This window comes from Cygnus olor, chromosome 1, assembly GCF_009769625.2.
Source record: "Cygnus olor isolate bCygOlo1 chromosome 1, bCygOlo1.pri.v2, whole genome shotgun sequence".
In the NCBI taxonomy this organism is placed as follows: Eukaryota; Metazoa; Chordata; class Aves; order Anseriformes; family Anatidae; genus Cygnus; species Cygnus olor.
In genome coordinates, this window is record NC_049169.1 from 6,507,314 (window position 1) to 6,518,824 (window position 11,511).

Consider the following 11,511-nt stretch of genomic DNA (forward strand, 5'->3'; position numbering starts at 1 on the left):
TATAATTCTATTAAAGGTACTAAAACAGTTCTATCTGCACGAAGCACAGACCCTGAAATTCAGCACTTCTTTCAGTCATTTCTTGGTGTGTTCTTTCTTTGCTGCAATTAGCAAACATTTCTTCCATCATTTTTTTTTTTCAGATTTCATACTAAAAAAACAAAGCTTGTTCCTGACAAGAAATTCAACCAAGAATTTTCTTTTAGTCACTTCCTGCCAGAAAAATCAAACAGACTTATTTTGCTAACATAGGATATAATTATCCTATGAATTAGATGCTTATTCTTTAACAGATTTGGTATAGTTGTATTGAAACTAAGCTGTATTATAAACACAGTTCCTGTGCTTAGGAAGTTATATCGCTACTCCTGTGTGATTCAAGGCTAGGTAACGTTGCTGCCAAGATTTATATTAAGTAGTCTCACATCTACAAAAACTTATGAAAGACATTCACTCAAAACAGTTTGCTAAAAAGCGATTATCTTAACCATCAGCTACGGTCTGAAACAGAACTTCTGCTTTCATGGGTTTTTCCACCAAAACAGATCCTCAGTCACAGCTTTCTGTGGCTTATATCTTCCTAACACATGCCAACATTCTTTTGGGACCAGACCTCTATACTGCCATTTGAGTAATATATTTATTTTCCCCCATAAAATGAAGTCCATTCATTTTATTTTGGATTTTTACCAGCTATTTGAATTTACTGGACATTCACTTATTTTGGAGTTTTTGAGCAAGCCCAAGACATTTTCCCCTCACATTTGTGTATTTTGTTTACGCTGAAGAAAAAACAAAGGTCAGCTTGTTTCAGAACTCACCTTCTTGAAAACGACACCAGGCTACCAACACAGAAGCCTTACAGAGCACACATTGATCAAAACTTTGCAGGTTAAGAACAGTATCTGCCAATCTTGGCGTCTATTATCGAAGGACCGAAGAGGCAGAACTCAGTAGAATATTCTGAAGGAAGGACCACCTTCCAAAGCTCATTACAGAAGAAAATTTCTTCTCAACTACAAGCAAAACGTTTGTTTTTAATAAAGGAATCTACTCACTCATGACTGGAAACTTCTTTGCATATAATCCAAGGCAGGTCTTGAAGCAAGGTATCTTGTTGGAGAAAGTTTCTCAGAGGTATACATGTCCTGATGATAGTAGAAAAAGAAAGAAAGAAATAGTTTTTCAGCTTTAAATAAGTAAATGTTATACATAAACTCTCTCCTGTTATCTTTTCAATCTTCCTTGTAAAAAATATAAAGAACACAAAAACATATTTGTTATGACTGAGGAACTTTACTGCTTACGGTTATATTTTGAAGTTTATCAACTCAAAATGTGTACTTTCTTCTAACGTTAATATTACAAACTTGTTTGCACGGATTAGTTCAGAAACACTAACCATTCCCAACAGATAACAAACATTCTCAAGAAATTAAAAGACTATGATATAGATATAGTAACTAAAAACACCATCAAGTAGTATTTTCCTTCAACAACATCAGCTAACAAGAAGATGCAATAAAAGAGATACTCTTTGAAACACAAGAGCTACAAAGAAATTTACTAAATAAACCTGGGTTGGCACTAGCATCCTGCACTTCCTCAGAAACAAAACCTGAAAAAGTTACAATTTCTAGTAACTGTAAAGCACGGGATCATTCAGTCTAATTGAAAGGAGAAAAAGGCACCTAAGTAGGGCAGCTATGGATTCACTAACAACAGGGCTGGCTTCCCGTGGAGCGAAACATGCAGGACTTAATCTTCAACAACGACAGCACAGCAAGTACCTTTTTTAAAAGAATATTGCATAATCTCCATCCTGCTGCTAAAAGCAATCTGATAAAACTGTTACACTGAAATAACTTCACCTCACAGTTGAGATCCGGGAAAAAAGACAAACATATCTATGAAACCATAAAGTTTTCCTCTAATACCTGCACAGAGTTAAGGCACAGTCTGATTTATTTCCTCTTTTCAAACCAACGAGAACTTGCTGAACCTGACCACCTGTGTTCGGCCAGCCAGATCATATCTCGTGCTGACTCAGATTTCAAGTCTCAACACTCCTGATCTCCTAAGGCTTAAAAATAACAACAACAACAAGACAGATTTACAGCACGTGCCAAGAAGCTGACGACTTTTCATAGGCCTGGGCTGACATCACAAGAAGATGATATAGCAATTGCTAAATCCAGTTAAAAAAAAAAAAAAAATGTTCTGACAGCCAAAAGGAAGCCTTCAGTTTCAGAACTCACTGAAACCAACATTTTAAAAGTAATGGAGGGAAGAGGCTTAATAGGGGAAGAAAACGGTATCGTGCTGCAGAAACATGTATGCAAACATTATAAAAAAAGAGGAACACAAAGCCATTAGATGGTGCAATCACTGAAGAGCAACAGTTTGAATTGCAGGTCCCGTCAATTCTCCCTGAGCGGCTGCTAAATTAAACGTTTAAGTACACGCAGCCTAATCGAAAATCAAGTGTCTGGTTAAGACATACCATTAGAGCTGCAGTCTTGTCAGTTTTCTTTTGACTACTGATGTCAAAATTAGCAAATATAACTCCCAGGACATTTACCCGTTTACCAGACTAATTACAGTTATTACATTTAGAACATCAAACGAGCCTTACAGACGGCACACCACCCAGGTCCAAAGCACTTTTGGTTGGAGCTCCACACTGCTTTTGTGCCCAAATTGTTCTTCCATCTTATGCAGAGTCAACTGGAAGACTGGTCTCTCCAATTCAACCTGATTTTCCTACGGTACAGCCTCACCTTATTTTGTAAGTATGACCTGGCCTCAGAGACATCGCATTAGGTGACGGTTTATTGTTTGTATGTACAGGAAAAGGCTACTCATAAGGAAAAAAAACAAAGCACCAGTTCTGAAAATCACTTCATGATAATAATAGTATAATTATCCATCATATCATAAAACCTAGTCACGTAAAACTAAGGAAACAAGTGGTGAAGAATATAGCAGCTATATGCTACCTAAAACTGTGCCATAACTACGAGAACTGAAAGTTTCAGTATACCGTGGTGACTTGATTTTAGACTTCCACGCATAAAGTGTTCTTGCAATCTTGCTTTCTGCATCTAAATATTTTGTTTAGCCATTGCTAACACCTGTTCACTAGCCAATAAAAGTTTCCAGTTACATTTATTTTTTATTCTCTGAAATACCACTGCTGATGTGCTTTATGCTTCCCTTGTTCCTAACTCGAGCACTTTCCTGAAGGCTTTTTTCTTAGACTATTTGAAAGTGCCCACTTCCCCAAAAAGGAAAGCTTCATGTTTCATCTGTAATTTGGAGCACAGCAAGCAGTACTGGAAAGTCAGGAAAAGTCGACACTGCCAAGTACCAGAAAGTCTGTACCTTCTATTGCAATACAATATTGATGTTTTTCCTAAGGATGCGTGTTAGGAAACTAAACCGCTGTCACTTTGCTTTCTTAACCAACAACCTGATTGCTTTGAATGCTCGTGGTGTTCTCTCCTGTACACAAACACTACCAAATATTATGCAACAGGGGAAAGAAAGAATGTTCCCGTTGAACGTCCTGCTTACAGATACCATCTTGAAAAACTGTATTTTTATTCAAGACAGTAGCTGACATCCTCTTGCCATTAACAAGCCTATAAAAAACCCACGCACAAACCTTTGAACCTTCTCTGTTCCTGAAGAGCAACCCTTGTATCCAACCCAGTATTTCCCCTACTAACAACACATTTACTAGCCCTCGGTGATACTCGGCTTCAATAATTGCAAAACTACTGGCATTTTAACTAAGAGCGGAATGGGATACGGGAATTGGGAGAAGTTCTCTACAACTTCAAATTTGAGCATACTAATAACACATTCAATTATCTGTTTCTACAACTAATGCCAGGTCTCCTTTTTACCCAATATTCTGTCTCAGTATGACGAGTATAAACCAGAGTAAAAGGAAGTTACAGCATAAGTCCATGTATAGTGACTCTATCCAGAGAAAGAGATTCCCTTTAATTCGTCAGTGAAAGATTCTAGTCTAGTCCGTGTGTACATTACTGTAGCATCTATTTAACTTGGATACCAAAGGAGTTAACACTACAAATTTATATCCCCAATTCCCAAGACCCAGAAACCAAAGGAACAGCACGCAACTGCACTGGTTTTACAGCACACGTGCACGCACAAGAGACAAAACAGTCTAAATGGAGCCTGCCTGCACAAAGCAGTATTTTACTGTCATTTACTTTCTTCTTTAAACCAAAACATTAGTGCCCCTCAAAGAAAACAGATCCAGAGATTTCAGAAGCACATGTTTTAAAGCTTTATAGCTGGCTGGCTGGCAAAACATTAAGTCCAAAATGATTGGCTTCCGTGCTTATACTCAGAGGACAAATAAATGAACAACTGGTTAAAAGGCAGTTCTGCTAAATACTTACTTTCCATTGCATCCAAGCTGAATTAATTTCAAAGTTATAATCAGTAACAAGAGAAGCTACAAAGAAGCAAGACTAAGCCATTTAACAGCACAGCTATTAGCAAAATAACACAACAAAAAAAATCTGATTATTGCACCTAGCTTCTGAACATTCTAGCTGAGTAAAATGCCTATTGCATTGAGAATGCAACATTTCACAGCAAAGTCAGGCTGCTACTGTTTCAGAACCTTCACCAAATCATTGACTGGCCACAAATGAGGAAGCACATCGAAACACAAACGAAACAAGCACAAGGGCACACCCTCCTCTTTGTTCATTGCAGGAATATTTACACTACAAAGCGTCCAAGCAAATTGCTTTGAGTTTCAGGCACTGCTGATTGGCCGCGCTGCCCAACACACACATGCCTGCGAGAGTTTGAGTTTCGACTGTCACACAGCAGCCCTAGGTTGCAGGCTCCGCATCAAACTAAGTAACCACACAGCGAAATTAGTTAATGGAAGCGTTCTCGTTGAACTGAGCCTCCACAAAATACGCTCACTGTGAGCAAGGCAGACTCATGCTTTTGTTCCACTTTGACTCAGTGAAAGCTAAAAATGAGCTTCGTACTAATAGACGGCTTTCTGCACAGCCCCCCGCGCCAAGCAGAAAGCTGCACAGAGAAAGTTACTCTCGGTATGTACAGGCACAGGGCTGGTACAGGAGTTTGGCAACAGCGTTTTAAGTCACCACCTGACTCTCGCTCCCATTGCGATTCAGTGACTGCGGTGGTTTCCAGCAGGCAACCACCCACATCGCCCAGAGACACCAAACATCTGATAATTTCCTCTTTCGCTGATAGCCCCGGCACAGACCGAGGGTCACAGAGCCTGAAGCCTGTTGGGAAGCCACTCACAGGACTGCGGACCCTCCTGCACCGGACTGCGGCTCTGAGGCTGGTGCTCTTCCCCACATACCTGAGGCATTACGAAAAGCAGCCGAGGCAGCAGGTACAACGAGCAGCAGTGCCAAGAAGTCCCATTAAACCCAAACTTCGCCCACCCCAAACCTCCCTGCTCCCGCCTTGGGTGGCGGCACGGCCTCGCAGTGCACCCAGGCCCTGTCACCCTGACAGGACGGAGGCCCTCAGGGAGTCAGTGCCCGTGTGCTGACAGCCCCAAAGGGCTGCCCGACCCACCGTGGTGCCCCCACACACCGTGTGGTGCCCCCACACCCCTCGGGCTGCCCTCACAGCACCCTCTGACCCCACAGCAGCAGCTGAGGCGACCACCACAGCCCCTCACAGGGCTGCGCGCCCCTCACCAAGCTGGGGGGTCACTTCAGGGGGTGTCCTCCCCCTCCACAGCCCCAGAGCCTCACTTAAAGCTCACAAAAAGCCCCCGGGGCATCTCCAGGTGGGATTCCCACAGCCACCCCCCGCACAGCTCCCCACACGCTGCCCCCCCCCCGGCAGGAATAGTAGGGTCCTTCCCTCACACAGACACCCCCGCTTTGGGAATGGAACAGCCCGCAGCACCTCAGTACCCTACGGGAGCCAGCTCCCGCCTCTTCCACCTCCCGACCCCGCCGGGGGGGGGGGGGGGGGGGGGGGGTGCGCGCAGCGCGGTTCCCCCCCCCCGGGGAGGATGGTAGTACCCGCCTCCCCCATCCGCGAGCTCTCGAGGAACTTCTGTCCCACCCCGCTCGCCTCAACGGCGAGGTCCGCAGTTCCCCCCCCCCCCCCCCCGCCGCCCCCCGAATGGAAGCGTCCGCCCAGCGACCCCGCCGAGTCCACTTCGGGAAATAGGGGGGAGGGGGGGCGCGCAATGGCCGGCTCGCCCCTACCTTTGCTCGCCGCCTTCCTCCTCCTCCTTCTCCTCCCGGGGGCCTCCGTCCTTGCCTCCTCCCTTCCCCGCTCCTCTGCCCCGGAGCTCGGCGGCCTCCGACCAGGAAGCGCCCCGGTGTGACACCGGCGGCCGCCGCTATGGAAACCCTGCCCGCCCCCGCCCCTCCCCTCCCCGGCCGGCGCCGTCCCCTCAGGGCAGAGCCGGAGCTGCCGCCGCCATTTTGTGCTCGCAACGAGGCGCGGAGCCGTCCGGCCCCGGCCGCGCTCCCCGCTCCCTCCGCAGCCATTTTGGGCTCGTAGCGGGGCCCCCCTGAAGGCAGGGGGGTCGGGGAGGCCGGGCAGCGAGGGGAGGCGGCCCTCGGCTGGGCTCTGTGTGGGTTTCAGGGTGGGAAAGGCGGTGGGAATAGAGAGTTTGGCTTCAGGGCGAAGCCAGCACCCGCCTGGCTAACTCTGCTGCCTTGGCGTGGCACTGGGCGTGAGGAGGAGTCTCAGAAATAAAGGCGGAAAACACGAAGCAGGACTGTCCCTCTTCCAGCTTACCCATTAGGCTGTGCTGCCTGAGCTACCAAGACCCTCATTTTTAAAACTCCATCCCTTTTTTGGTTCTCTCTGGTAAGTCACCACCATGGGATACTGATACGAAATGCAGCTCTATGGGTGAACTCCGCAATCCTGTACATAAAAGTACATAAAAATGGATAACCTGATTGCCCGTTCCACCTTGGATCGAAAGAGGGGTGGCTTTGATCACAGAATCACAGAATCATTAGGGTTGGAAAAGCCCTCCAAGATCACCTGGTCCAACCATCCCCCTACCACCAATGTCACCACTAAAGCATGTCCCCAAGCACCACGTCCAACCTTTCCTTGAACACCCCCAGGGACGGTGACTCCACCACCTCCCTGGGCAACCCGTCCCAATGCCTGACTGCTCTTTCTGAGAAGAAAGCTCCCAACCTACCCCTTCCTTGAGCAGCTTCCCATGCCGGAGTCCTCCCACTCACTGCGTGCAGGCACCATATGCGTATGCATGCCGTGCTTTGCATGGGGCACTAAACTGAGTTACAAACAAAACCCGACGGGAAGAAGCAGAGAAATGTGACAGCTGCTTTACGCTATGAGACGTCTCAAATGCCACAGTGAAGTGGTTACCGGAAAGAGGCCAGTTTGGAGTAAAAAGAAAGCGTTGTGGTGAAGAGGGAATTTGAAGTAGCAATAAAATATGATTTCACATTAGAAATACAGATTAAATAAACAGTAATTAAAATGTAGTACTAAAAGACATCCAGTAATGGTACAAACAAAAGCAAGGTTCAGTAAATATTTTGAGTGTTTTAAACAAACCAGTGTTCATGTAATAATTATATTTAAATGCTTTCTATTCAAATACTAAGCAAGGAATTTAGCATAATCTACTAAAGATAAACTCTAAAATAAGCAGTTCCAGACAACTTGCACTATGAGTTGTGGGGCTGGCACCTTCTGACATTAATTTTTACTAAAATATGTAATACAAGAATATTTCATGACAAGTTGGAGAAAGCAGTGCTCCATTATTCCAAGGTAGATTAGATGAGCTGAAAAATTATTGACTGGCTAGCCTGAGATCAGTAAATCTTTTCCACAGATATTAACATTTTTAATAGACCTTCTGTCCTCAGAGTTCTGTCTCATTCTGGAGGAAAAATAGCCTGAACAATGAAAGTAGGATCCCCTGAAATGGCAAATACTCATGCCAACACATCTCACAGTCTCTGAGAATCTAGCAAATGTACAGAGCTGTGTATGAGCATGGTTGCATTTGACATTCATGTTATGTAGAAGAAAATGTCTAAGAGTGGTAAGACAGTAGTAAGACAGTAGCAGGTTGGATCACTTTTGTCTAAATGTTTCCTCTCTTCTTGTGCTGAGGAAGTGTAATAGTAGAAAATATGAATCATTTATTGCTTTGCAATACATTTCAGAAAGTAATAGCGATTAACTAGCCTGTCAGCATCCATAAATCCCAAGAGGGATACTGTGGTTGGATATGAGTCCTTTCAATTTAAAGTCTTAATTGTCTTTTTTAAAACTTCAGGAGCTGTTAGAATATAAAAACATACTTAGCTTTCTTCAAGCTAGGGATTTGTTTCCTCCCAAAATGGCTAATTAGTTAAGATAAATGTCTTCCATGGGGAGCTCTCTGCTTCATCAAAACCATCTAATCTGTATTTCATACATTCTCAAACTATATATCATCGCTTTTGTTTCCCATATGCTCATTGTTTCCTGTTGTAATACTATAACTAGGCTGTGGAACTGTTCTAAAATCACAGCTTTCCAAGTGGCTGACAGTGATATCATACTTGTTTTATCACTACTCCTACATACAAATCCTGCGATAGCATTTCCAGCAACACTCCATTTTTATTACAGTTCTTAGTCTGAGAAGGTATATGCAATCATTATTATTTATAATGCTTAAAAGTCTGTGGGGCATTTCATGGACATGCAAGAGGCATCACCTGTGTCTCTGCTGTCTTTGCAGGGCTGTGCCACAGGAAGCAGGCAGAGCTCACCATGGTTTTTACTGGTCCTTGACACCTGTTATGTCTACACTGTCCTCAAAAGTAGTCCTTTATGAAGCCTGCCAACCAGCCCCATACTGTGTGGGCTTCATGCAATTCCCTACTGCATTTGTCTTCCATGTCATGTAGGTAGGATGAGCAGCGTGGCTTACATGGTAGAAAACCTGCCTGGGTTGACTCCATCTGCACTCTAAATGCAAAAGCTGCAATTTGCTTGCTAAGTATGAACTTCAATGGAAGGGACGTAAGGCACATTTGGGTTTCTGTTGGGCTCAGACTCCCATCTATGATACAGTCTAGGCGCCTCCATTGAATTACATTCTGAGCTGGTATATCTGTTCGTGTCAGGGAACATCCAGTTACTTACCTGAAAAGATGACCTGGTCTGTGTTTAAGTTCAGATGCTGTACTAGCCACCTACATTTGTGACTGGAGTCACAGAAGTAAAGATACTCACGAATTACCCCACACAAATTAATGATTCGTCTTGTCAAGACCGCACTTAGGATATAGTGCATAAGATGCCAAGTACTCTGTATGGCCACTGACGTTATTTGGCAGTAATATCACAAAGCCATATAAAAAAAAAAAAAAAAAAAAAAAGAATAGTAGCATTCCATTTTAAAGTATCCTGTTTCTTGTAACATTGGAATATCTTCCCACTGAACTTCAAAGGAATACAAGAATTCATAATGTAAAAAATATGAGATTTTCATCAGCAATTATTTCTCAATGTACCGTGCCCTTTGTTTTTTTAGCTATGAAGCTTATGAAACCCAATCTCTTCAATAAAACACCATTTACAAAAATTAAGCATAACACAAAGCATATGTGCAGGATGATAGGAACCAACTGCAACATCTCATTGAAATAAATTTGTCTGTCTGTTAGTTACGTTTGCAGTCTGCCTTTACCGTATCAATGGATTCCTGGCTAAATCAGCCTTGTGAGATTCGAATCTTGCCTTGGGACAAGGGAATGAATTTGATGACCCATCAAAATTCCTTCCTGGGCTTCACAAGTCGTCAGAACATGCTCGGCTCTGCAGGCAGTGTGCGTATTGGTGCCACTTCAGGTGAAAAACTATTTAAGTTCTTGCAGTGTGTCTGGGTAGTGATCAGACTCCAGATAGCGCTATATCTTTTGCTGTCAACTGCCTCGACAAATCATTGATGGAGCTTTAATCCCCGATAGACCAAGTGTTCAGAATGCTGGTGGCTTTGAAAATAAAGACATAGACTTTGAATTGGCAACTGTAGTCTAAAAGTCCATGAAAGTTTTGGAGCATAGTACTTTGCTATGATGGCCTGTCCCTGAACACCTTTGGGCTAAAGTTACACGTTCATATAAGGACACAAGCGCTGCCCTGAAGAGAATGGCTTTTACTTTACAAAATTAGGTATTCTGCAGACTCAAAAGACAGCAGTTAGTAGATTGGTCCTAAAAATAATTTTAAAACCTGTTTTGGGACTGTTCCTTTTCAATTTGTGTTTGTGCTATACAGGTTTGGCTTAGCTTCTGTGGTGCAGGAATTCAACATATTTTCCGTGGCATATGGCATTTCCACTTCTGCCTACAGATCATTTTTAAGGCATGAGTTGATATTTTTTCTGTGTCAGTCAAAATATAAACCATTTATGCGCAGCCACATACCCCAGAGAGTGAGTGGCTCAGAAGCTCCTGCAGGTATCCAAACAAATGCAAACCTGTTTATTACTCTCAAATTCAAACAGTTCCCTGTTCAACCTTTGAGGCTTGTCACATTTAAAACCTACTCTCATCATTACAAAGGATATCACTCAAAATATCTGATTTGATACGAAGTGTTTATAGGCCTATGAACAATAGGTGCCAGATGGCTATTCTTCCCAGTATCATGCAGTAAAGTGCATCAATATTTTATAAGATTAAATGTACTCAGCTGTTCTGCCACCTGCTGCTTTTGCTTTTGTTTATTTTCCCCCAATTGAAAGTTGTGGTGTCTGTGCTGCAGGTGTTACTTTCGGTCCATCACTTGCTTGATCTTGTCATAGATGTTTACAGGAGCTTAGCACCAGCCCGCTCTGCAGAAGTGATGAGCGAGGCAGAGGTTTGTCTGTACGTGCGTGGCAGCATCAGCCCACCATCTTGTACTGAAAATCCTGAGAAAGAGATGTATTAAAAACAGGGGTGGAAGTCTGATTTAAGCAGGGAGGTTAGCCCGTTGTTGTAATTCTTCTGGCTGCCTAAACTACTGTTTTCCATTCCTTTTGGGTCTGGTTGTTCACTTGCCCTCACCCAGTCCTATTGTCGCCCAGCTCTGATTTTGAGGATTTCGTTGATTCGGTTCTCTCTTCCTGCTGCTGGTGGTTCCTGCCATGTGAATCAGGTTGGAAAGTACACAGTGCTTTCTGTCGCCACCTGATGAAAGGGGCTATTTCCGTCCCCTCTGTCTGTCAGGACAGATTTTCTTCATCTCCTTCCTTTATTTCCCCCCAATTTTCTGTCTCCTCTAGCATTTTATTGGCTTTTTCCATTAGCCTCCTTCTGTCTTATTCCTTCTGGTACTTCAATAATTGTCTCATTTCTTTCTCCTTTTAAACGTTGATTTAGCTTTCAGTATTCTTTTGTTAACTATGAAAAGTACACATAGAACAAAGTGCAATACATTGATACACTTCATTTTAAAATGTCTCCTTAATAC

The 11,511-nt window shown here is 43.5% G+C and overlaps 1 protein-coding gene across 7 annotated transcripts in view; it reads right to left on the bottom strand.

Moving 5' to 3' along the window:
* USP6NL (USP6 N-terminal like) overlaps positions 1–7,302 on the bottom strand; it is a 118,863-nt gene extending 111,561 nt beyond the window's left edge. The window contains exons 1-2 of one of the 7 annotated variants that reach the window (XM_040547112.1): positions 7,223–7,302; positions 1,059–1,148 (exon numbers count right to left, since the gene is read on the bottom strand). In XM_040547112.1, the coding sequence (XP_040403046.1) occupies positions 1,059–1,062 (4 nt within the window). In that variant the 5' untranslated portion in view covers positions 1,063–1,148; positions 7,223–7,302. Of the gene's footprint in view, positions 1–1,058; positions 1,149–4,436; positions 4,777–5,392; positions 5,634–5,738; positions 5,869–6,260; positions 6,416–7,222 lie in introns of those variants that run through there. The other 6 variants (XM_040547071.1, XM_040547103.1, XM_040547119.1 and 3 more) reach the window with 6 other exon arrangements.
* Between the last annotated feature and the right edge of the window lie 4,209 nt (positions 7,303–11,511).